Source organism: Calypte anna, unplaced genomic scaffold (genome assembly GCF_003957555.1).
Source record: "Calypte anna isolate BGI_N300 unplaced genomic scaffold, bCalAnn1_v1.p scaffold_86_arrow_ctg1, whole genome shotgun sequence".
Lineage (NCBI taxonomy): Eukaryota > Metazoa > Chordata > Aves > Apodiformes > Trochilidae > Calypte > Calypte anna.
In genome coordinates this window covers 415,660-441,890 of record NW_022045534.1, presented here as the reverse complement: position 1 = coordinate 441,890, position 26,231 = coordinate 415,660, and the positions used below count along the sequence as shown (strand labels likewise).

The 26,231-nt window shown below is 51.1% G+C and overlaps 1 protein-coding gene and 1 long non-coding RNA gene across 4 annotated transcripts in view; one reads left to right on the top strand and one right to left on the bottom strand.

Moving 5' to 3' along the window:
• DTNB (dystrobrevin beta) overlaps positions 1-26,231 on the top strand; it is a 159,270-nt gene that overhangs the window by 85,554 nt on the left and 47,485 nt on the right. For all 3 annotated transcript variants that reach the window (XM_030468840.1, XM_030468842.1, XM_030468841.1), the window contains exons 11-13: positions 3,157-3,234; positions 18,265-18,345; positions 22,211-22,301. In XM_030468840.1, coding sequence (XP_030324700.1) covers positions 3,157-3,234; positions 18,265-18,345; positions 22,211-22,301 — 250 coding nt within the window. The remainder of the gene's footprint in view (positions 1-3,156; positions 3,235-18,264; positions 18,346-22,210; positions 22,302-26,231) is intronic.
• On the bottom strand, positions 14,699-16,578 carry LOC115600374. The gene is made up of 3 exons (XR_003988919.1): positions 16,534-16,578; positions 16,003-16,174; positions 14,699-14,925 (listed from the first exon to the last, which is right to left on the bottom strand). It is a non-coding gene; the product is annotated as an uncharacterized LOC115600374 (long non-coding RNA).

Genomic DNA, 26,231 nt, shown 5'->3' with positions numbered 1-26,231 from the left:
TTTGTTTTTACAGAATCACAGGGTGTTAGGGGTTGGAAAGCACCTCAAGGGATCATCGAGTCCAACCCCCCTGCCAGAGCAAGCTTTTATTCTTTTTTCTTATATTTCTTCTTTCTTCTTTTTTCTTCTTTTCCTTTTTTTCTTTCCCTCCTCCCCCCTTCCCTCTTTTTGCCTCTTCCCTCCCTTTATTCATTTTCCCCCTTTTTCCTTTTTTTTTCCCTTTTCCTTTAGATTTTGTTTCTTTTTGGCTCTGTTTTTTTTTTTTTTTCTTAAACATCCTCATGATCCTGGCTGCTGTGCCCTTTTTCCTGGAGTGCAGACTGATTTTCCTGCTTTTCCTGAGCTCTGGGCTGGGAACAGACACATTCTGTGGCTTTGGTGCCCACAGCAGCCTCGGGTGGCAAAGCTGTTTGGGGCAGAAAGCAGTTGGGTGAATTTTGTTGCTTTTTGGGCAAGGTCCCTTTACAGACAGATTTTCCAGCACAGCAAAAAGGCTCAGGAAGGTTCCTTCTATTTATTGAGTTTTTAGACTTTCGAGGTCTCAGAATTGTCTTGGGTTTGTTTTGCACCTTCAGCAGCCACGTCTGAAAGAAGACAACCAGTAACCAGACCTGGCCATGGGGATGGATTTTCCTGCTGGGGAAAACTGGACACAAAATGGCAGTGACTAACCTGTTTCTTATTTCTCATTTTTTAGCCAAGATCACTCTCATATTTAGACAAGATTACTGAGAGCAGGTGTGGCAGCAGCTTCAGTTACATCTGGATCTCATAGGTTTTACTACAGGTAGGAAACTGTAGTTGATAGGAGTAGATACTAGCTATAGAGAGAAGTCAAGATCTTTCCTGGTTTTATGAGAATTATGGCAATTACTCAAATAGTTGTTTGGACATATTCACAAAGATGATGGAGAAACCTGAGAATTGAGGGTCATCCATCCTGGGTTAGACCAAAAAGCAGTTTGGCCCAGGATCTCATTTCCAGGAGCAGCCCAAACTGTGCTCTTAGAGAAGGAGCTGGTCCTGACCAAAGGGACAGAGGTAACACTCACACAGAAAGATGTTTGGGGAAAAAAAAAATAAACATGTTCTTGGAAAGGGTTGTCAGGGCCTGGCCCAGGCTGCCCAGGGCAGGGCTGGAGTCCCCATCATGCCTGGAGGGGTTTCAGAGCAAGCCCTGGGGATGTGGGGATGAGGGACATGGGGTGGGGGTGGCCCTCTTGTACAATTTATTATTTCAATTAAAATGAATCCTGTGGGAAGTGGTGTGGCTGTGTGTGTCCCAAGGAGGCTGAGTGTGTGTCCTGTCCCCTTGGGGCTCTCTGCTCCCTGTGACTAAATCCACTTCCCCAAGTTCTTGGGAATACTGAGGTGGTTTTTTTCTGGTGCATCGTTCAAGGGGGAACCATTCGTCCCTTCCTCAAGGAAAAAACCAGACACAGAGGAGCTGGGAAAGGAGCTGTAGCTGCAGAACCTGCTCCTTGCTGTAGCTGTTTGTCTGCCAGCCTGAGGAGAGGGGTCTCTTGGCAGAAGAATGGATTTTTAGGGGAAAAAAAAGGACAGAGCATTCCTTGCATTTGGTCAAGAAGAAGTAAGTAAGGAGATAAAGGGAAGGGGGGAAAGCAGTGTTAATTACCTGCTCCTTGCTGCAGGGTGTTTGCAGGGGCACTGCCCAAGGGAATGGCTCCACGCAGTGTGGTCAGGCTGCTGGCTCCCCAGGGCCTCCTCATCCCTCTCCTGATGCTTTCTGCAGTGAGAAGTTTCTTTTCCAAAGGAGTCCCTGCATTAAATACCTTACAACCGAATAATTTCTTGGTATAACTTTATATTTAGAATAACATTAACATTAAACATGCAGCATCACTGTTTCTGGCCAAGCCTGTCCTGAGAACTTGAGGAGCTTTTACACCTGAATCCCACATGGAGAGGAATGCAGAGAGACCTCCAGAGAAGAGGTTCCTGGTGATTTGACATCTGGGTGATAAATCTTTTTAATGTTGGGGTTTTTTTGTCTCTCTGGATTACTGGGCTTGCAAAAGTGTTGAGTGAAAGAGGGTGCTGAGTCTTGAGGCAATTCCTGGTGCCTGCAGCTGCAGAGGAGCAGCTCTGGGCATGGGCTTTGCAAACCCCTGTGGGTTGGACACTTCTTCCCCTTTGTGCTGGAGAAAACCAGAGCTGGGCAGAGGGGGTGTCAGTGTTACCTGTCAGTGCAGGCAGTGTCCTGGGAGGGGGCAGACACCAACCTCAGGAGCTGTGTTCCTACAGAGTGAGCAGGAGGCTCTGGGCTTTTCCTCCATGCTGTGCATGTGCAGATGGAGATTTTATCTGGGGACAGACCCTGCCTGGCCCTGAAAGCCTGATGGGAGCGGATGGTGGATGCCTCTGGGTGTCACTGGGGGGTAGATGTGTCACACTGGTTGTGTGACAGTCACTGCTGTAGCTCTGCTCCCTTGGACATCCCACCCAGGCTCCTCAGGTCCCCCCTCCCCAAGCACAGGGACACTGGGGAACCTTCAGGGTCTGGAATTTGTCCCCATCCCTGGCAGTGTCTCAGCCCAGGTTGGATGGGGCTTGGAGCACCCTGGGCTGGGGGAGAGGTCCCTGACCATGGCCGGGGTTGGAACTTGATCATCTTCAAGGTTCTTCCCAACCCAAACCATTCTGTGGTTCTGTGAAACTGCAGCTGATGGGAAGGTCAGTCCATGGTGTATTTTCCAGGGCAGAATGGAACATGAGGCTCCAGCAGTTTGGTTTTTCCAGCTAACTTGAACCTGTCCAAATAAGAACCCAAGAGGTGGTTTGTGCTGCTGTTGTAGGAATGGTTGCTTGTTGCAGTAAATCATTGCTAAATGTTTTTAAACATTTCAAGTGATTGCCCTAATTTGAACAGTTCTTACATGTCTTTGAGCTACCAGACCCTGGTCAGTTTTGTAACACAAGTGTTCCTTTTATCTTCATTCCAGTGTAACACATGAATTGTGTGACCAGAGCAGACCCAAGCTCTTCCAGCATCTTTGTGCAGAGCAGTTCCTGCTGCTGCTCCTGGAGCTGTCACAGAGCAAGTGGCACCCTTCCCTACTGTTGCCTTTGCTTCATTTTTTTATATTTATTTGTTTGTTTTTAGATCACTAACTGGAATAAATACTTCTCTTCCAGTCCTCCTCGGCCTCTGACCAACATGAATGACACCATGGTGACCCACATGTCCTCTGGAGCACCTACACCAACAAAAAGGTCTGTGTGCCTTCCCATGTAGGTTGTCTATTTCCCATATGTATTCATTATGGTAAAAAAACTGTCCTGAGTGTGGCTTTGGCATCACTAGGACTCATCTAACAGATGTCAGACACAGACCAGTGCCACTTCAGACTCTGTGTGTGCAGCTCTCATTGTGTGAGGGAGGGTTTGCCCTGCTTCATTTTGTTTTCTCTGAAGAGTGATTTCCTTTTATTGGAGGAGGCATTACTGCAGGAGTGTGACTGGAGGAGTACCTGAAGAGTGCTCAAGAGATTGCTGGTTTTCTTTTTAAATTGAGCATTACTTCCAGAGCAGTTTGGGAAAGGCTGGTCTTGTTTTATCACAGGCTCCTCTGGGTACAGAGGATTATTTTTCTTATTATTTTTATTTTGTTCTGCTGGGGACATTTCAGGTACTGGGTGTGCTGCCTCTCCACTTGTTCTCCATGCTGAACACTGCTGAGCTGCCCAGGTTCTCTCATGGCTACACAAGAGGCATTTAGGTTGCAGTTGGATTTGAGTTTTACATTTACTGAGTTACACGTCTGTAAATTATTGTGTGGATGTAAATGTGTAAAACCAAAAATAGCTGGGTCCCATCTTTGCAATTTCCCCTCTCTTTACGATGCAGAAGGGAGCACAGCAAGGGGCTGCACTGGGGACTTCTCCTGCTCAAACCTGTGAACGAATAAATGTCCCCTGCAGGGAGTGAGAAACTCAGCTGTCACTGTTCTGGTGACAGAGTGGTGCTCCAGGGGCACATCATGTCCCTCACTGTCAGCAGGAGTCCTTCAGCCAGCACTAAGCAGAGATCCATGTGCTTTCCTTTTGCTGTCCTTGACGAAGTGAGGGGTTGGAGCTCAGTGCTCATCAAGGTCCTTTCCAGCTCTACCCATTCTGTCATTCTGTGAAAAGAAGTGGGCTGTGTCTGCACCTTTGAACTGGCTCTGTGACCATAGTTCCAGACTCTGTAACCCATCCCAGGTGGGTTACAAACCCTACACAGTGTGTGGAACATCTCTGGCTTCCCATGTGGATGGGGTAAAGTCTCCATGGCTGGAGGTTTTCAAGGTGTTGGACAAGGTGTCAGGTCACCTCCTCCTGTTCCTCTCAGGGGCTGCCCCAGATCATCTCCTGAGGTCCCTTCCAGCCCAGGCTGTTCTCTGACTCCATGAAATTCCCTTTGCTGAATTAGAAGTGCAGAGGCTGAGGGAGGGGGCAGTCCCCAAAGCCAGTGCTTTCCAGAGCAGTCCTGGAGGCAATCCTTGAGCTACACAACCCATAACATCTCGGGCAAACTTGTGGACAAGTCTCTGCTTTGAGCCTCTGCTTGGCATCCCAAGTTCATCTGCTGCAGTGCAGGTAACCCTCCTCTTCAGGTCTGCCAGGGAAGATTTTGTCCCCTGTGCAGGGTTGTCCTGCAGCCTCCTTCTCCTGCACAGAAGGTCTTGCAGAATGGGTACAGCCCCCTGCCAGCTCTGACTCAGGAGCAATGGGGGCAGTGACCTCCTGGTTCCTTAGCTTGCACTCCCTGGTTTAACCATCTGTTGCTATTTTCTGTACCCAAACTGGACAACTCACATGTACCAAATCCACACTCCTCAGGACCATCTCCCCATCTGGCAGAGACACCTTCCCCATGCCACCTCCTGGGCTCTGGCTCAGATCATGTCTGCTGTGTTCTCTAGGAAAATCACATCTGATCTGGAAGAGGAGGACAGTGACACTTGACTCAGGACTATCCACAGCAACCATCTTTGGGTTTCAGCATCCAGAACCTCGTTCAGGATATGTCTGTCACACCATCCCCTGCCAGCTGTGCCTCTGTCCCTCAGTGGGCAGGGCCTGCCCTACCTAGTCCTTTAATTTGGGAAGGGGGAATACACAGAAAATGCTGGGAAAATCCATAGCAAGCAGCAACCCAGAGTAAGATGAGGGCTTGATATCACCACCTGAACCTTCAGCATGGTTTCTGGGCCATGTAGACCTTACTGGAAGAGTGAAGCAGCATTTTGGTGTGGGATAATGAATGGAAAGACAATCAGCAGCTTAGGAGGTGCAGCAGTGTTGGGGGTGAACACTCATCAGCTCATGACAAGATCTCTACATTGTCAGGGGGCTTAAGGCACAAGAATTTCATGCTGGCACTGTGTCCTGTCACCAGGATAAGGTAAGGTTGAAGGTCATTAATCACACCTGAAGGTCCAGTTTTGCTCTTGGTTTTTGCATGTACACTGAGGTGTCTGGAAAGACCACAGCAGCCCCAGTCAGTTCTGACCTATTGGAGACAACTCTTCCTTTTTCTGTTGGAAAATTCACCTGGTAATCCTCTTCATGGGAGGGGAGGTTTTCCATATCCCACCTGCTTCTGGCCTGAGTCTCAGTCAGTTCTGCCTTGCACAGAAGGCAGCCCATGACTGGGATCACACTCATGGCTTTCAGTACCTCCTCTGCTTTTAACATTTCTTTTTGAGTTGAGATGACCAGATCTGCACTAATAGTCAAATCTGAGCCCACTTTGCTGTTCCAGACACACCCTCTTCTGCTTGTGTGGATTTTAGGGTCTTCCAAGCAGAGACTGTCCCAAAGGCACAGGACTAAAGAAATCTTTCTCTCCTCTGCTGTGGGCAAGGATCTGCACAGATCTGGCTGTGAGCACAGGAAGCCCAGGAATACTGGATATAGAAACTGCAGTGTTCAAGGGAAACAGAAGTAGCTTTTCAATGGGGCTACCAAGATTAGTATTTTGGCTAATGAGCTCATGATGGAATCAGCAACACCCTTTGGCTTGGAGCATTTCTGTGTTTATAGAAGAGCAAGGGATTGCTGCTGCCTGTTGTCCAGGTAGACCAAAGATCATTCAGAAATGGAGACTTTCAGACCTGTCTGGACACGTGGCACATCACCTGCCCCTGCCACCCTGCAGCTCTCACCTACCAGGACTGGTTGGAACACTGAGGCTCAGTGACCATTTGCTGGCTCAGGCCTGGTGCATCTGTACAGGGACCTGTCTGAGGCCATCAAAACAGACTTGGATGGTACCAAAGCCATCGAGATGGGCCACTGCAGCCATGGGACTGGTCTCTGGTTATCACCAGACAACCTGCCAGGTGATTACAGGCAGCTCCTGGTTTGGAAAACATGCAAGTAACTGGAGGTGACTTCCCAATTTCTGTGCTCTGGTGAATGCATCATTCCCTCAGCACTGCCAAGGCTGATCCAGGATGGAACCTCTGCTGCACGTGCTCCTTTCAGATACCATCCCCAGCAAAGCCTGAGAGAGGAAGATGGAACAAATTTGGGATAAACACCAAAGAAAGAGGCTGATTCTGCACAGTGGTGCTTGTTGTCATCCTCTGCCCACAGTTTGCTCTTCCCAAGAGTTAAGACATTTCCATAGGTGTGGAATGACACCAGACCAGTATGGAACTGACTTTAAAAGCTGAAATAATCTGATTTTCAAGTGTCATCTTTTGTCAGGCATCATGAGAACTGACACTGTAGGTACCATCATCTGTGATCACCAACCCCATACCAATACCTGCCTCTTCCCAAGGTCCTGGCTCATCCCTCTTGAAGGACCCCACTTTCAGGAGTCCTGTTATGGAAGCTGACTTCACCCAGGAGATTCTGCAGGACTTCATGGGTAGAAGCCTCTTCTCTCTGTGCTTGCTTATTCCCAAGGAGTGGGGTATTTTATTTTAACAGTTGGACTCAATGACCTGGAAGGTCTTTTCCAGCCAACGTAATTCTGTGATCTTTTCCTGGAGCAGGAGGGAGCAGCCAGGCTGCTCAGACTCAGGCAGTAATGTTTGCCTCCATCATTCCAGCTCCTCAGCTTCCAGAGCCACACTTGTCCATAACCCCTCAACAACCCCCTGGGGATGGACCTGAGGCTCTCAGTGGGACCCAAACACATCTCTCCACAGGTATTGTCACTCAGGCTCTGCTCAGGGCCTTTGTTCTTTGTGAAAGATCTACTCGTGGTGGCTGCATCCACCTGCCTGAGTCTAAGCAGGGTCGGGGTGGTTTTAATCACACAACAAAGAGAAGTTCAGGTCTTCATCAGAGCATCTCTGTTTGCTCAGCTGAGGTTCTTGAGGGAGGGCTCAGTGCATGAAGCCATTTCAGATGACAGCTTTGTGTGATCCAAGGTGTTTCCATCCCTGCAGGGCTCCCCTGCTTCAGCTGCACTGCAAAGTGCTTCTCAAGTAGCAGGGATTATCTTCAGCAGGCTGTGCCCACGCATGCCACAGAAGCACTGCTGCTTTCCAGGTTTTACCTTATCCTGCTTAAAACCTTGGCTGGGCTCCAGCACACACATTTCAACAAGAATACAGCGAAACGAGGTAGAGTGAGAGGCACAGAACCAGCCTGCCAGCTGGGGATGGGATGCTGAAGGAGCAGAATCCATCTGGTTGTCCAGGGGAGGGCAGAGGTGTGATTGGGTTGCTGGGTTGCAGGTATTGGTAGCTGGAAGTAGATCCCTCTCTAGAGGGTTATTTTTAGCCTTGCCTGGAAGAGCATCACGAGGTCCAGCAGCTCCTGCATCACCTCTGGGTGCAGGCAGGCTGGGGGGTGGTACCTGGGTGGGTCCAGGCTCCGGGCAGTCAGTGGTGAGCAGGAGAGCTGAGATGCTGAGCTGCTGGTGCAGCTGCAGAGGTTCCACGGCTGTCTCAGCACATGCCCACCCAGACCACGTCGTCTTTCCCAGGATTTTGTGACTCTCAGGGCAGTGGCTGAAAGGCTGAGGACTTGGGAGAGTTGTTGGTTCATCTGTCACCTGGTTTGTCAGGGACACAGTGGCCCAGGTCCCTGGTATCCCTGGTGTCCCTGGTATCCTCCATTTCCCCAGACCCAGAGCACGTCCAGGTGTCAGCAGTTAATAACAGTGCAATAAGGAGGAGAAATGGGGTTTTCCCCGTTGGAAAACTTTAATTTCTGTTTTGTCATCTCATGTGTGTCTAATTACAGTGTTTTCCCCGAGATTTATTGCAGCTACTGTTGCTCCAGGTTAACCCACACTGCAGAAGCTCATCCCTGACTAAAATTAGGGGCCTGGTTTCCCTGGCTGGAGGCTCTGTCACATCTGGGCAGCATGAAATAGAGACACCAGGTCACCAGGGTCACTCTGTGTGAGGTGATGGGCTGTGGATCCACACTGATGTGTGGGGCTCTTCAAGCTTTTCTGTCTCTGAGCTGCTTTCTGGCAGCTGATTCAGTTGATAAAATTTGATTTCCACACCTGGAAGCAGGGATGGGTGGAAGTGTTGGGAGCTCTGTGCTTCCCTGCCTGCAGACACAACATTCATCTGAGAACATGAAAGATGGGGCTCAGCCCACCCTTGGGTGGCCTCAGTGCTGAAGGAGGATGAAAGGGCACCAGCAAAGCACAACAGCATTTGCTGGGAATAGATTTGATTTCTGTGAGAGGGATGTTATAGTCTGGGCAGAAGGCAGATCCTTTCTGGACATCATTCTCCACTTCATCTCTCTTTCTTCCTTCACACCAAGATTTTACAACTTCCACCAGTAGACTGATCCAAGAGTAAGAATTCTTCTTTTGCTTTGCTTTCTTTCCCCAAAAGTGGGAGCAAGCGTGGCTCAGTTTATTAGAAAGCAAAGCTGGCAGGGATGGTAAATGGACACCTGGGCATGAATTCTGTGAAGAAAGAGAACTGCTTCTGCACATCTGTGATTGCATCCATACTCGAATGGAGCTGCTGGTCATGGGGCTTCCTGTAGGTGCAATGTAGGTAAGGTGTAGGTGTCCACCTGGATCTTCCCTGATGTTTTCACCCCCAGAAACTGTGGCTGCCCCATCCCTGGCAGTGTCTCAGCCCAGGTTGGATGGGGCTTGGAGCACCCTGGGCTGGGGGACGGGTCCCTGACCATGGCAGGGGGTTGGGACTGGATGAGCTTTAAGGTCCCTTCCCACCCAAAGCATTTGGAGATGTGATGATTCCTGTGGTGGCTGCATCCATTCATTGCACAGAGAGCCAAAGGACAGGCCTGGGGCCAGCATCACCCTGGAGCTCCTCACTTGTCCAGGACACAGTGAGCACTGCCAGAAATAACCTCCCTTTGACAGCTGCTTTGTTGGGAAGCAGACTGAGCTCAAAGAACAGGATTTTCATGCCCAAGTTCACTTGTGGTTTGTTTGGGGTTTTTTTTGGTTGGGTTTTCTTTTTTTTTTGTTTGTTTTTTTCAAACTAAAAAGTGAAACCCAGAGCAAGAGAAGGAGCTCTCAGCAGTGCTCCTTGCTCTGTGCCGATCTCAGGGGAACCTCTGCCCTTTCCAGCCTCCTCATCCTCTGCTTCCAGTGGGAAGACAGCCAGAGGGGCAATGAACTCTGGAGACCCCAGCAAGTCAAAGTCCACGTTTTGCAGCAGGCAGGGAGCTCTCTGCTGTCTCTCCAGTGCTGTGGACAGAATGAGGTCAGAGGAAGGGTTTTTTTCTGGTGAGCAGCAGAGCCCTGGCCAGGGGGCTGGGGGTTCACGTTGACATTCCCCATGTTGCTGTCTGGGGGTTTTCATCTTGCAAAATATGGAGCTTTCCAGATGCAGGGGAGGCAGGGGCTCAGTGCTGTGCTCATGTCTGGGATGGAGCAGATGTTCCCTGCCCTGACTGAGGCATTTACAGAGCTGGAACTCAGCCTTGCCTGTACTTGTTAGCTGTGGCACAACAAAACACAGCCTTTCTCTGATCTCTGCAGCCAACCTGCCTCTCTAAATAGATGGAGATGATTATGCCTCTTCTCTAAGGCTGGGCTGAGCCCATTAAATGCTATTTCGTTCAACTAATTTATTTTAAATTACTTCAGGCACAGGTTATTTTTTTCCCCTCCTGTTGTGGTCAACGTGTTCCATTCTTCTCTGGGTAACTCTGTTCCCAACAACAACCTACCCTCAATTAGGTTAATGAGCTGTGTTTCCCTCTTCAAACACCCTTCTCCATCATTTGTTTTCCCAGCAGTCATGGTCAGTCTGTGGGTTGTGGAGCATCTCCTGCCACAGAGCCAGGCTGGGCTTTACATGTCCCCTGTTTCACTCTTGTGCACGTAGGCACTGTGTGTGTGGCTGGGTCACCCTCTGCCTTTTCCTAACAGCCTTCTGCACATCCCTGTGCCTGGTGTGGGTGCTGTAAGTGCTCTGAGAGTGAGACCATCATCCCACCCAGCTCTCTGCAGTGCAGAAACTTCCCCAGGACATCTGCACCCAACTCTGCAGTGTGACAGCAGGGCTGAGGTGGGGTCTGAGGGCTGGGGAGACCCCCCTGGGGTAAAGCTGTGTCCATCTCTGGGGTCCCCATCAGCAGAAGGACCCGGAGCTGTTGGAGCCAGTGCAGAGGAGGCCCTGGAGCTGCTGGGAGGGCTGGAGCAGCTCTGCTCTGGAGCCAGGCTGAGAGAGTTGGGGGTGTTGAGGCTGGAGAAGAGAAGGCTGCAATGGGGAGACCTTAGAGCACCTTCCAGTGCCTGAAGGGGCTCCAGGAAAGCTGGGGAGGGACTTGGGACAAGGGCCTGGAGGGATGGGAGCCTGCGAGGGGGAAGGGTTTGGAGCTGGGAGAGGGGAGATGGAGAGGAGATCTTGGGCAGGGAGGGAGGGAGGGAGAAATGGTTTGGTTGGACTTGGTGATCTCCAAGGTCCTTTCCAGCCATGAGCATTCTGTGATTCTCAGGTGTGGGACATGGGTTAGTGGTGGCCTGGAATAAGGTGATGTCCTGGCTGGGCTGGAGTGGGCTAGGAGAAGGGGGAAGGGTTTGGAGCTGGGAGAGGGGAGATGGGGATGAGATGTGAGGGAGGAATTGCTTGGGGTGAGGGTGCTGAGCCCCTGGTTGCCCAGGTTGCCCAAGGAAGCTGTGGCTGCCCCATCCCTGGCAGTGTCTCAGCCCAGGTTGGATGGGGCTTGGAGCACCCTGGGCTGGGGGAGGGGTCCCTGACCATGGCAGGGGGTTGGGACTGGATGATCTCAAGGGTCTCTTCCCACCCAACCCAGTCTGGGTTCTGTGCCAGCCCAGCAGGGCCCTTGTCTCCCTGTGGCTGTGCAGGGAGTGCAGACACAGGGCTCATACAAAGCTCCAGCCCTGTATCTTCAGGCAGAGGCTTCTCCCCTGGGTGGGAAGAGTCTTCAGAGCAGAAGTCCTTTCCAGCAGCCCAGCCAGTGCTGTATTTGCTGCCTGTAATGCCACCAAATCTTTCCTTCTGGTTTTCTGGTGTCTAAGGAGCCTGGAGAGCACAGACACTGCAGTGAGCCAGGTGAGAGATGTTCTTACAGCCTCAAAGAAAACTATTAGCAACTTAAGACCTCAAGTTGAGAGCAATATGATGGCACCTGCCTAGGCAATATTCAGAAACCTCCTTTTTCCCATCTGAGGTTTTATTTTCACTAGCTCCATTGCATATTTAAGTCCTCTGCTCCTAATGTCACTGTTACCTGCTCTGACAAGTCCCTTATGCTCCTCCTGCCCTTATTTTTGTTTGCTCTTGTTTAACTTTGCTGTCTCCAGCAGCAGGGTTACCCCTGAGTTCTGCCCTTCCCTGGGTTTGCACATGGCTGGATCCTTGCCAGCTTTTTGTCCAGACCCCCAGAAATGTCCCCTCTGCACCAGTGACTTTCATGTCAGTGGCACTGAGGCAACTCTTGGTTGGTTGGTTGAGTTGCTTTGTTGTTTTGTTTTTGGGGTTTTTTTATGTTCTGTAATCCAGAGTGATTTTTATTTCCTTGGTTGGCTTAATTTATCTCCTGACAATTTCCAAGGTGCCTGATTTCTGCTTTCTTCCCATGCCCACCTCCATCTCTCTGACATTTCCTTCTGACTGACCCCCCCAGCACTGCCTGCTCTGCCCTTCTCCTTTGGCACGGGTGCAGGACATTCCTTTTCCTTACTCTCTGCTGCTTAGACCTCTGTAACCTCTCAAGATCCTAGAGCCACTTGAGCTGTGGTTTCAGCCCCAAAAAGGTTTTGGGGAAGAGAACTCAGTAGCCTGAGCCTGGGGGATTGAGGCCGATGCCTGCTGTGGTGTCTTGGCACCACCACACCCTGTGGGTACCTTCCTACAGCTCCTCTGCACCCTCTGTGTATTCCTACACAATCCCAAAACAGACTTTCTTTGTAGAAAAGGGATAAAAACATCTCTTTGTCTGGAGACAATGGAGATCCCAGCTCACATGGAAGCTTGTGCAGTGAGGATGGGAGAATAAACAGGATGAGGATGGGACAAGAGGAACGGCCTCAAGTGGTGCCAGGGGAGGTTTAGGTTGGAGCTGGGGAAGAATTTCTGCCTGGAAAGGGTTGTCAGGGCCTGGCCCAGGCTGCCCAGGGCAGGGCTGGAGTCCCCATCATGCCTGGAGATGGGGATGTGGGGATGAGGGACATGGGGTGGGGGTGGCCTGGGCAGCATTGGGTTGTGGTTGGGATCAATGATCTTGTGGTGGCCTTGGCAGTGCTGAGATGGACCCAATGATCTGCAAGGTGTCTTCCAACCCAAACCATTCCTTGATTCTGTGAGATGAAAGGGAAAGGGACACTGAGGAGGCAGGCAGGTGAGGACAGGAGGGGTCAGTGTAATGGATCAGCCTCACAGTTTCAAACAGAAACCCCTCTGTGTCCCTGCATTTATTATGGAAACTGATACCTGCTGCCTGGAGCATTTATTTTTAGCTTGTGGTTTAAAGTCCTCTGGGTGCAGTTGTGAGGCTGTGAGGGGGATGCATGAGGAGACAGCACAGAGAGTTTGATGAGGAGGAAAAAATGGTCCAAAGGCATCTGCAAAGGGAATAGTTGGGATATTTATACACTGCTTTTCAGTGGGTATCGGATTCAAGATCAAGAGGAAAACATCTGAATTAAATATAAATCTTGAGTTTGGAACTGAGATGGTTGGGTTTTTCCCAATCTACCTGATCTTGGCTCTGAAGCTTGTCAGCTCAGTTCTCAGTGTCTGGCTAAGAAAGTCACAGAAAGCAGAGGCTGGTGGAGGTCAGATGGGGATTGTCTGGTCCAGCCCCTCTCTGGCAGGGTCATGCAGAGGGGGCTGCCCAGGACCACATCCAGCTGGGGTTTTGGTATCTCCAGAAGCAGAGACTCTGCAGCCTGTCTGGGCAGCCTGTGCCAGGGTTTGGCCCCCTCATGGTAAAGAAGTGGAGGGTTTGTGTTCAGATGGAATTGTTATTTTGTGCTCCTGGCCTCTGGTCCTGCCCAGCTCCTTCCTGCTTCCCTCCTCCAGGTGTTTGTGGCAATGGGTCCAACCCAGCTCCCTCAGCCTCTCCTCACAGCAGAGATGTCCCAGTCCCCTCAGCATCTTGGTGGCCCTTCCTCCCTGTCTTCTCTCCCTTTAAATTGAGGTGTTACAAGATGGTTCTTTCTCCCATCCTCACGTGTTCCATTGCTCTGTCTCATTATTTGTGTGGTTTTCAGCTGGGATGGGACCCCCCCAGCCTCTCCCCTGCAGGATGGTGGCTGGAGATGGGGTGGGGGGCTGAGGAAATGAGTTGGGTTGTGGTGTTGGAGGCAAAGTGGTGGCTTCCCCAGGACTCTGAATCCCCAGGGCAGATGACATCAGTGTCTGCACAGTGGCTGCAGGTCAGCCAGAGCCATGGCTTTCAGCCAGGAATTCCACTGCTAAATTTCTCAGTCTGAACTGTGCAGAGAATGGTGGTAATTATCCTTTCTGACCTTTACATCTATTTAAATCAATCATGGGGGAAAGTAATGTGACAGAAAACAAGAGATCCCTCTAGATTACATCCTGGCAGCTCCTTCAAAAAGCTCCTTCAAAAGCCCTGGCTCTCAGTAGCCAGAGCTGCACTCTGCAGTTTTGTGAAGATTTACAAAGTTATGAGGCAGCAGAACAGAACTTCCAGGGATTTCTTGCTGGAAATTACAGGATTTGAAATAAATTGTCTGTTTTACTTGGCTTGCCTGGTAGATTTCCAAACAGAAATTAAAACTTAAGACATCAAAAGCACCGTTTGAATGCTTCCAGAATTTATTGGGTTGCTTAGAAAGCTGCAGAGCCAAGTCTTAGGGTGCAACATCTGGGGCAGGAGCCAAGGAACCTTTTGAACCCCATTGTCACTGATGTGCAGGTACGTGTTGGAGCTCCAGGCACGACCAAGCAACCCGACCACAACCTTCATCCATCACCCCTGAGCAGCAGGACAAGGAGGAGCCTCCTGTGGGCATTTCCTCTGACCTCATTTTTCTCTTCTCCTCATCCCTGGTAACGTTTCTTGCTGCCTGGCCCTGGCTCTGCAGGGTGTAACAGGTTTCTGCCTGGCTGCTGTTGGATGAAAAGCATGGAAATGTGCTCCAGAATCATGTTTTAATGCTGCTTTGAAGAATTCAGTGACAGCATGTGGCTAACCTGGCGGGAGGAGGTGATATTTGGTCTCTGACACCATCTTCTGAAAACTTAGAGGTTCTGTCACTCTGGTGCAGTTCTGAGTGCTCTCAGGTCCCTTCTCAGCCCCAGCTTTCTGTGTAGATAGCACTCACAGGGCTGGATGAATAGCAAGTTACTTTCTAAAGGAGTTTTTTCTGCAGCAGACTTTCCCAGAGTTTAGGTTTTGAAGGCATGATCAGAGAGGTGTAGATAGAGCTGTGGCCACCCCCACCATCCTTTGTGGCTTTGTCAAAGGGTGACATCTCTGTTTGTCTGCTTCAAGGCTTTATGAAGAAGCATTTTTGCTGAAATCATAAAATCCCAGACTGGTGTGGGTGGGAAGAGCTCCCCCAGTGCCCCCCCTGCCATGGTCAGGGACCCCTCCCCCAGCCCAGGGTGCTCCAAGCCCCATCCAACCTGGGCTGAGACACTGCCAGGGATGGGGCAGCCACAGCTTCCTTGGGCAACCTGGGCAACCAGGGGCTCAGCACCCTCACCCCAAAGAATGGGATTTGGGTCCCAGCAACCTCCTGCCCATCTCCCCCAAGACAGAACCCCCCACCCCACCTCCCTCAGCCCCACCAATGAGCAGTGGGGGCTGTGGCCTCCTCTCCATCCCAACCCCTCCCTGGCAGCAGAACAGCACCCAGGAAAGCTGCAGTTCTCCAGCCCTGCCATGGCCTTCACCACCAGCTCCCCACCCTGGGGACCTCTGGGCTGTCTGTCCATCCATTCCTCACTCGTTCCTCCTCTGCACACCCAGCTGCCCACCCACCCATCCATCCAGAGAATCAGGGAACCCCAGAGTGGGTTGGGTGGGAAGGGACCCTAAAAGTCACCTAATTCCAACCCTGCCATGGTCAGGGACCCCTCCCCCAGCCCAGGGTGCTCCAAGCCCCATCCAACCTGGGCTGAGACACTGCCAGGGATGGGGCAGCCACAGCTTCCTTGGGCAACCTGGGCAACCAGGGGCTCAGCACCCTCACCCCAAGGAATTCCTCCCTCCCTCCCTGCCCAAGATCTCCTCTCCAGCTGGAAACCCTTCCCCCTCATCTGTCACCAGCTCAGTCCGTGGCAGTGAATCAGACTGGGGGTAAAACCATCACTCAGCTCCCACCTGGAGGGTGGGAATCCCTGACACCTCTGTGGAGAACAAACCCTGTCCAAGAATGGGACCTGGGTGGTTCTGCTGGGGTGGGTGTCCTGGCGAGGGAGGGGGAAGCACTCATGGGAAGGGAATTGACTCATAAAGCATTTGACACTCTCCCATCTGATGTTTTCATACATGGAGGAGGTGAGTGGGGACTGAAACTGCTCTTGGGTGGGTACAGAACCAGTGGAAAAACTGCAGTCAGCTACAGAAAATATCAATATTTTCCTACCAGAAAAGGACAGCGTGTTGGGTGGGATCCCATGGGGTCTGTTCCCCCTTCAGTGTTACTCAGTTTATGTCTTGGCAGCTGGCAGGGTGACACAGGGGACACATGGACAGGAGTGTCACCCTGGCATGGAGCAAGGGACCTGCCAGGGGTCCTCAGCCTGGTGCAGGGGGTCCTGTAGATCAAGAAGATGAAATGAATAAAGACAGCTTGGAGCTACAGAAAACATAAATGAAATTAATTAATAACAAGTGGAGAGCAGCCAAGGAGTGGGACCTGAGGGGAAAAGTGTCTGGGGAAGTGTGTGTGGGGGGTTAGGAGCTGAATGCAAATGAACAAAATCCCCCTCCCCTAAAAGGAGGAGGTGATGATGTGCTGGGGTGTGGGAGCAGGAGCACAGCATCCTGCACAGCTCAGGCAGCCATTCCAGAGTGGGGGCTTCCCACTGCTGTGTCTGCTTCTGGACAGCAGGTCCTAAGGAGGCTGTGAACACATTGCAAGCCCAGAAGAAGCTGGAGGTGCTGAGAAGCTGACCTTCCAGGGAAGAGGAGTTCCTATGGTGGTTCCTGTGGGAAGAGGTGGGGGAGAGGACTCTGTGTCCAGCTGGGGAGCAGAGAGGAGAACCAGCAGATCCAGCTCTCAGCAGGGGAGGTTTCAGGTGCATGGTTAAGCTCTGTTTCAGAGCAGGTCCCTGGCACAGCACCATCCTGCCAGCTCAGATCATCTGCTGGCTCTTCTCTTTGATGCCCCTTGAGGAGAAGGGGAGCTGCAGACCTCTGGAGGTGCCTTCCACATCATGGTTCTGGTTACATTGGTTCCCAAGCTGTAGAGCCATCCTGATTTTCTTTAAAGTGAAGAGACTGTCTTAGATGAAACAGCTTCAACAGGAGACCAAATCCACATCCTGTCCCCTGATGAAATGGCTTGAGCAATGGGGTGAAGCAATTCTTGGGCAAGGGTCTCACCACCCTCAGGAGAATTTCTTCCTAATGTCCACCCTACAGGTGCAGCTCCCCCTCTGCAGCAGCTGGAATGCTGCAGGGGATTCCTCCTCCCTTCACTCTGCATTTAGTGCTTTCTCTGGGGTTTGGAGGTGCTGCTGAGCAAAGTTCTGGAGGGTTTGGGCCACCCCTGTGCTCCAAATAGTAACGGAAGGTGAGAGGTTTTGGGGCACACATTCATTTTATCTGACTCTTCTTTTTCTTTCAAACCCAGGGATGCCAATCCTGTTAACCCATCCCCAGTTTGGGACAAGAACCTGGTCATTTCTGCTGGGCTTTTTCTCTTCTTCTGCTCAGCAGAGCCCATGTAATGAGTTCTGATGAAGGTCTTGGGTGCAGCTCTGCCATGGGTGCAGCAGGTTGCTTAAAACCCCCACTGCAGGGTGCTTCATGGGAAGCCTCTTCCTTCCTCCAAAGCCATTACTGCAAAGGTTGCTCCTTGCCTGGAGGGGCTGATGTGGGAAATTCCAGTTTGCTGCTGCTTTTTTTTTTTTTAAGGTCTCTCTGTGCTGCTGGCAGTGATCTCTAACGTGTTGCTGCACGTAGCAGGGAAGAAAAGAGTTTGTGTGCCTGAAGAAAAAAGTATGTGAATTCTGTTTTCATAATGCCACTACATTGCTGCTGAAAGCACTAAATATCTGTAAAAGCTTCTGAAACAAATACTTCCTGCACGTGCCTGGAGAAGGGATTAGCTGCAGGCTAGGGATTGGAAGAGCAGCCCCAATGCCTGACATGGAAATGAAAAATGGGATTTCTTGTTCAGTGGTGTTTTAGGGAGGAATGGGTATTGTGTTGCAGTAACAGCCCTACACGTTGGAGACTCATCCTGTAGGTAACAACCCGACAAGCAGTTATTTATGGGGGTGACTTCTGGCAAGTGTTCCTGGCATCCTGTCTCCATCCCTAGAAATACCCAGAGCTGGAGGAGCTTTATTTTTATGAGCCCTCACAACAACAGAAGGTTCAGCTTCCTTTAATGAGTCTGTGTTAGAGGGCAATGCTGTTAATTCATCAACCATTAATATTTTAATTTTTTATCACTTTCCCCATTTACTGCTGTAAGAGAGACAGGAGAGCCTGCTCTGATCCCAGAGATAAAGGAGCAGCCCGTGGGGCTCTGTGGAGCTCTTTGGCAGCAGGCCCAGCACACTTTTAATTACTCATCCGTTCACGTTTAATTTTTTACCTGTTCCTTTTGTTGACACTCGTGAATTATTTGCTTTTGTATTTATGTTTTGTTTGCTTCTCTTTTTGCCTCCATCAGTGCCAGGTTACAGAGCAGGCCCGAGGCTGACGAGCACACCCTGATAGCCACCTACATCACCCGGCTGCAGAGCAGGGCACGGTCAGTCACAGGCACCTCTGACTCTGCTTCCCCGGGGCACTGACCATCTGTAATGTCCCTCCCAACCCAAACCAGCCCTGGATTCCATAAATCTCTTCTTTCTCCTCACTGCTGCTGCCTCTCTCCACTTCAGTCACAGGTGTCCTGTCCTGTCACCACCTCTGTGCCCGGGCTCAAGGAGTTCTTTCAGTCCCATCAGCATCACCTGCTCAATCACAGAATTCTCCTGCTTAGAAAAACCTCTCAGGTCACTGAATCCAACCCAGAAAAACCCCACGGTGCCCACTGGAGCAGGTCCTGAGGTGCCAGTGGCAGTTTTTGAGGACCCCCAGAGCTGGGGACTCCTCCCTGGGCAGCTGTTTGGGTTTTTGAGCACTGGAAGCTCAGGGTGTTGTTTGGCAGGGAGGCACCTGCTGGGAACTGAAAGCCCAGGGTGTTGTCCACCAGACAGTAAATCCCAAAGAATTTCCAAGCCAATGGTTGGGATCAGAGGACTGGGAGGTACAGAGGAGCACACCTTGAAGAGGATGTGACAGTGAGATACGGTGTGTGGCTCTCAGCTGCCGTGGTGCAGCCAGGTGGAGTAGAGGTTCTCAGGCTTTTGTGTCTTGAAATTTAAAAAAAAAAATTAAAAGAAAATACTTAAAACCCATTTGTTGTGCACAGGAGATGCTTCCAAGTGAGCACTAGAGTTTGATGGGATCTGGGCTCTGTTGTTCCTTAATTTGGTCATCACCCTCCCCAAACTTTCATGTAGCAGCTTTCATGTCTCTGCTGCTGGCAGGGGGTTTGGAGATGCCCAGGGAACCCCTCCAGCCCTGCATTCCCCTGTTCCTGACTGATGATCAGTAAATCTCACAGAGAGCTTCTCCTGGACTAACCAGCACCAGCTTTCTCTCTTCTGTTCTTCTCCTTCCATCTGCTCTTGGAGACAAGGTACAGGACTGACCCAGCTGCTGTTCTGCTCCTCATGGATCCTCTCCTGCCAGGGCAGGACCAAAGAGGCCACTGGAGCATCTTCTGTGTCATCTGTCACCAGCATCCAGGCATTTGGACATTGCCCTTACTAACATGCTTTAACTTTCATCTGCAAACTCAGACTTCTCTCTCTGGCACTCCCAGGCTGTGCTCAGTGCTCAGCTCTGCTCTCTGGCACCCAGCACCTTCTCCTGTCTCTCAGCCAAGCAGTGGTGGCTTTTGAGCCTTGGCTGAGCAGGATCCCTGAGATATTTCACCAGTTAAAAACGATGGAAATCACTGCTGAGCCCATCCAGGCTACCTAAGGAATGTAACCACAGAGCTCAGGGGCCTTCATTTAGCTCACAATAAGAGATTTTATTTATTTTTTTTTTTAACCTTCTGTATTATGGTGGTAGCAAGCCAGGTTGGCTGAGTGCTTTTCAAAGAAATAATAGAAAATCCCCACCCTAAAGGACATTCTGGAGGCAAAGGAAGCTGCAGAGTGCAGTGAGGAACCCCAGGTACAGCTGGGAAGCTTTCAGAGCCCATGAGCTCTGCTCCATCCCTTGGGAGGGTGTTTTATTACTGATTTCTGAAGCTTGGTGTTCATAACTTCCCTTCTCCATCCCCAGCATGGCTGCTTTTCTCTCCATGAAACCTTGAGCTCAGCTCCACTTTTTACCAGAACAATTAAGTATTTTGTGTGCTGCGTTTCCTGCAGGGGACAGATGGCCACTGGTTCAGGTGATTCCTTTTGGTCTGCTGATGCTGAGGGATGGATGGGGGGTTACTGCCCAGCTGCTTTAATTTGGTTTCCTTTCAATTCCTAGATCTGAAACTGCAGTTGTCTACAGCACTCCTGATTTTAAAGGAGAAGGGGAGGAAAAAGTAGCTTTTCTTGAAGGTGTTCTGTCCCCAAGAGCCTTTCTCTTGGCTCACCATCAGCAGACACCAGGGACCAGTGCTGGAAGACCAAGCCATGCCTGGTGCCACCTCCCAGCACCATGGAGGGATGGGATGAGGGGGAAGGGTTTGCAGCTGGGAGAGGGGAGATGGAGAGGAGATCTTGGGCAGGGAGGGAGGGAGAAGTTGTTTGGGGTGAGGGTGCTGAGCCCCTGGTTGCCCAAGGAAGTTGTGGCTGCCCCATCCCTGGGATGCTCTGGGCAAGGAAGGGTGTTGAGGGTAGGGATCCTTGGCAATGTCTCCACAGATATTACAGCTACAGAGAGGTAAGTTTCCTTCCTGAAGTGATGTACAGAACTGGAGATGGTGTTTTACACCCTCTGTCCTCACCTGACAGTGGGAGGTTCATCATGGTTTGTTTATTCAAACTGTTTTATATCAAAGAACACACAGGAGGGCCTGGAGGTGTACTTGAAATCCACATCATCTCCATCTGCACAGTATTTCTAGAAGCAAACACAGAAAGGATTATTTTTAGTTTATTTTTTATATCCTTTTACATTACAGGTTTCCTTCAGGAAGGTGAGAGCTCAGCAGGAACTATTTTCTAATTCACTTAGCTAAGGAGAGGCAGCAGTGCAGTTTGTACTCACTGCAGGCTCATCAGTGGGAACTGCAGCCATGCACCCACTGCACCCAGACAGCTGTCCCCAGCCCATCCCAAACATGTCATCTGGCAGGCCTGCAAAGTCTTAAGAGAGATCAAGTTGTTAAATCTGGCACTGGGGAAAAAAGAAATCCAAGCTGCATTCTTAAATAAACATACTGGATGCAAGAGGGATTTGGGTCTTTGAATAAGGTGATCATAAATCTGTGGTGTTTCAATCATGTCACCAGAACTCTGTGAATTTAAGAGGTTTTTAAAAAAAAAAGAAAAAAAAAAAAAGTAAATTGTCTTGTGAAGTGGTAATGTGGAGTAAAAGTGCCTCATGGGATCATTCACTTGGATGTGGGCTTTAAAAGTTGTTGATTTGGCTTTTCCCTGGCAGGTCCTTGTGCCACCAGATCGGGGCTGGTGGCAGATCTGAGTCTGGGATGGTTCCAGTTCAAACAACCTGAAAATTCTCATTTGTCCCCATGTGTTTGTAGTTAAAAGGTAATTGTTTGGGAGCAGTAAGAGGTGGTGCCAGCTCAGGCTGGGTTTCCAGGTTGGATTAATCCAGTCAAGGTGCAGGGAGGGGATGAGGCTGTGGGAAGTGTCAGGAGGGTCCAGGTGCTGCTCTGACTTCCTCCTCCTGGGGCTCTCTCCCATTTGCTGCCTCGACTTCTCCTGGTGCAAAATTCCTTCTCCCTTCCTCTGGCACCTCTCTTGCTGCTCATTATTGGAAATATTTTTTAGTGTCTTTTCCAGCAACATTTCCCATCCTGTCTGCAGCTGGAACTGGTTCCTCCTCTGCTGTAAGGTGGTAGTAATCCAGGTGTAAGTCAGGCTGGCTTACAATGTACTCAGCTTTCAAGGTGATGTTGCTCAGTGACTGAGTCTGCTCTTCCCAACACGATTCCCCCTGCTCTTCCTCCTGAAAATCCTCCAGACTTTGGCCCTACTCATCCAACATCTCCCCAGGACAAAGCTTTTCTTCTCCCTTATCCAGTTCTTTGCCCCTTTTTCACTCTGGTAAACCAAGAGCATTTGCATAAAAACTCCTCAGGAGACAAATTAAATTTGTTCCTGTTGATGTCTATTTACAACTTGTTGAAAGCAAATTATTGTTAATCATTTAAAACCAGAATGCATCAACCCTGGGGAGAAGTGGTGCTGCTCAGGAAGGCTGGAGAGCTGTGTCCCTCCTGGGAAGCGGGATGGGACCGGGAACGCTCTGGATTATTTCCCAGCCTTACTCCTCTGTTTCTCTGTAATGCAGCAACCCCCCTGCTCTCTGTCATCCCTGGGGTGAGGAACCAGAGGGGTGCTGGGTCCTGATGGGTGTTCTGGTTCTCCCAGCAGTGTCCTGGAGAGCCCGGGCCGGCTGGATGAGGAGCACAGGCTGATCGCCCGCTACGCCGCCCGCCTGGCAGCCGAGGCTGGGAGCACAGTGAGTGATGCTCCTCCTCATGGGGGGGGAAAAAGGGGGCTTGGAGGCACTGCTTGGGGCCTTGGGATTGGGGGTTTGGGGGTTTTTCAGTCTTCATTTGTAGCTGAATGCTAATAGCTGCATGAAAATGTCGTTTTTTGGTGTTGCTGTTTGTGGAGGGCTTGGTGGTTTTCAGCAGAAATACTGTGGGGGAAGAGCAGGGGAAGGGGAAAACAGCAACACAAATTATTAGAAATGAGGTCAGAGGAGAGAAGGGAATAAGCAGCTTAGTCCTGCTTAGCCTAGAGAAGAGATAAACACGTAGGTACCTGAGGAAAACAAACCGTGGAGCAAACGTTATGGAATGTATTTATTCCAGAGGGAAGGAGGAAGGAAGGAAGAGAAGAGGAAGGGGTGAAGGGGTTTATGTTTGCAGCCTCCTGTAGTAAAGGAAATCACAGGAAGCACCCAACCAATTTTAAATTGGCAAAATAAATACTGCTTTGAGAGAAAAGAGCTCTAGGGGATCCTGGCAATTAAGAATGTAGTGAAACTGGAGAATGCTGGCAGCCCAGCGGGGTGGGGAGGGACGTGCCCTTGCTGGTCTCTCCATCAAAAGGAGAGCAGTTTTTGCAGGGCCCATCTCCCACCTTCCCAGCAGCACTCCATCTACTTGATTGCTGTTACAAAACGTATTCATATCCATATCAACATATTATTATCCATATAAAATATATTCTTATCCATAAAGCATTTCAGACAGAGCTCTTCTCTTCCACACCCCCCAGCAGTAGCAATGTCCTCTCCTAAGCATCTGACCACTGTGGCAGATCCTGCCACATGTCCTGCTCAGGCTGTGCCAGGGGAGGTTTAGGTTGGAGCTGGGGAAGAATTTCTGCCTGGAAAGGGTTGTCAGGGCCTGGCCCAGGCTGCCCAGGGCAGGGCTGGAGTCCCCATCATGCCTGGAGGGGTTTCAGAGCAAGCCCTGGGGATGTGGGGATGAGGGACATGGGGCAGGGGTAGCCTGGGCAGTGCTGGGTTGGACTGGATGATCTCAAAGGTCTTCTCCAACCAGAACAGTTCTGTCAGTCTGTGACACTGATTCTGTGCAGTGCTTTCATTTTTGAACAGTGCTGGAAGCACTGGGGATGGAGTTCATTCCCCAGCAGCCCAGTGCTGAGTCTCTTGCTCTGGGGATGGAGTTCATTCCCCAGCAGCCCAGTGCTGAGTCTCTTGCTCTGGGGATGGAGTTCATTCCCCAGCAGCCCAGTGCTGAGTCTCTTGCTCTGGGGATGGAGTTCATTCCCCAGCAGCCCAGTGCTGAGTCTCTTGCTCTGCTCCCAGAAGCAGGGGGCTGTGGTCACTGCTGGAAGCAGCACAGTGTGGTGGGGTCTGCCCCAGCCCAGCAGTTTCTGCTTTATCTCAGATGAGGTGAAGTGTTGAAGTGCCTGGAGCAGCCTGGTGGCTGTGAGCAGTGTCCCTGCCAGACCCATCTGAGAACATTCCATGGGGGTGTTCAGGGGAAATGCCTTTCGGGGAGTTAATTCTTGACATCCACGTCTGGTTCTTCTTAAAGAGGACAAATAAAGAGGCAGGGAAGAGGAGGAGGAAGGAGCAGGCAGTGTTCGTCACTCGTTGCTGGGCAGTTCAGGACCATTCCATTCCATGCTGGGAGACTCCATGGTCACTCCAGGTCCCACTGGGTGACTCCTGTTTGCTCCAAACCATCCTGCAGAAGACAAAATATCTTTTATTGACCTGGCGTGGCTCAGGGCTATGTGTGGCCCTGCCAGGTGGGACACAGCTCCAGGATGGGTTGGGAATGGCTGGAGAGCAGCCCTGAGGAGAAGGACTTTGGGGTGCTGGGTGAGGAGAAGCTCAGCATCAACCCAGACATCCCCGTGTTGGTCACCCAACCCCACACGTGTCCATCTCTGGGGTCCCCATCAGCAGAAGGACCCGGAGCTGTTGGAGCCAGTGCAGAGGAGGCCCTGGAGCTGCTGGGAGGGCTGGAGCAGCTCTGCTCTGGAGCCAGGCTGAGAGAGTTGGGGGTGTTGAGGCTGGAGAAGAGAAGGCTGCACCGGGGAGACCTTAGAGCACCTTCCAGTGCCTGAAGGGGCTCCAGGAAAGCTGGGGAGGGACTTGGGACAAGGGCCTGGAGGGATGGGAGCCTGCGAGGGGGAAGGGTTTGCAGCTGGGAGAGGGGAGATGGAGAGGAGATCTTGGGCAGGGAGAGAAGGAGGGAGGGAGAAATGGTTTGGGGTGAGGGTGCTGAGCCCCTGGTTGCCCAGGTTGCCCAAGGAAGCTGTGGCTGCCCCATCCCTGGCAGTGTCTCAGCCCAGGTTGGATGGGGCTTGGAGCCCCCTGGGCTGGGGGAGGGGTCCCTGACCATGGCAGGGGGTGAGCTTTGGGGTCCCTTCTAACCCAAACCAGTCTGTTCTATGATTTTGTCATATTAGGAACAATTTCTCCCTGGAAAGGGTTGTCAGGGCCTGGCCCAGGCTGCCCAGGGCCAGGAGCCCCAGGGGGGGGCTGAATAAGTGCTTTGCTGTGACACTTGGGGACAGTGGTGGGCTTGGATGTGTGAGCAATAGGACTCATTTTTAAAGGTCTGCAACCTGAATGATTCTATGATTCCATATACAAAGCAACCCCACAACGTCCTGCACATCACGTCCCTTTCTCCAAGCCAGTGCCTCCCTCGTCTCCTCCTGCTCTGCCTCAGCTCTGTCCCCACTTTCTGCTGGGATCAGACTCCCAGCCCCTCTGGAGTCCCTGCTGCTGCCCCAGGGTCAGTGTCTGCTCTCAGACAGATTTTTCCCCTGGTTCTTGGTGACTTGTGATGGGGAATGACCCAGCCAGCAGGCAGGAGCAGAGAGGCCCACGGGGACCCAGCTCTCCGGGCAGGACTCTGCTGACCTGTGCATTTGCTGCTGGGAAAAGCAGGAGCACCTGATAAACATGATAGCCAGTTCTGGATGAGTGGGTAATTAGGTTGAGTGATGTGGATGAGTTATGATAATTAGGTTCTTGCCCACGTTGCTCTTTTCTGAGAGCAGAGTGTGGTTGGTGTCCTTCCCTCACCATGAAGCAGCTAAAAGCCTCTCATCAGCTCAGCTCCCCAGAACTACCTACAGCCTCAACAAGATTTGTAACATTCCCTTCACAGATTTTTTTTTTTCCCCAGGCTGTAGGAGTTATTTAATAAATACATTTTAAGTTTAGAAAGAACAAGTAGAGCAGAGTTCCTGCTGGAGGATCCCGTGGGGGTCTGCACTTTGGTCATGGGAACCTGGGCCAGAAAACTGGGAGCTGTGTCCCCCTTCTTTCTGTGCCATGACAAGATTGTTCTCTTCCTGAGATGTTTATTCCTTACTGAGAAGCTACAGAGGACAAAACTATATAAGCTCTTAATTTTCTCATGCACTTGCAAAATGGGGATGGTTGGTTGTTAGCTTTTGTAGGAAATCTGAAGGCATTTTCTGTAGAACTACTCACAGAGTGGTTTGGGTTGGAGGGACCTCAAGGCCCCCCCAGTCCCCTTCCTGCCATGGTCAGGGACCCCTCCCCCAGCCCAGGGTGCTCCAAGCCCCATCCAACCTGGGCTGAGACACTGCCAGGGATGGGGCAGCCACAGCTTCCTTGGGCAACCTGGGCAACCAGGGGCTCAGCACCCTCACCCCAAGCAATTCCTCCCTCACATCTCATCCCCATCTCCCCTCTCCCAGCTCCAAACCCTTCCCCTCACCCTCTCCTACACTGCTGACTCCCCACAGGATTTTGTGCTCTGTTTTTCTGGTTTTTTCTCTGGCCTTTGCCAGAATTGAGTAGGAAGGGGACACTTCCCTGGTGCCCAGCACCCCTGGGCAGGTCTGGAGCTGGCCCTGCTGGGCTTTGGGAGGGAAGGAATGACAGGAATACATCTTGGAGGACACGGGTTGTTCACAGCTG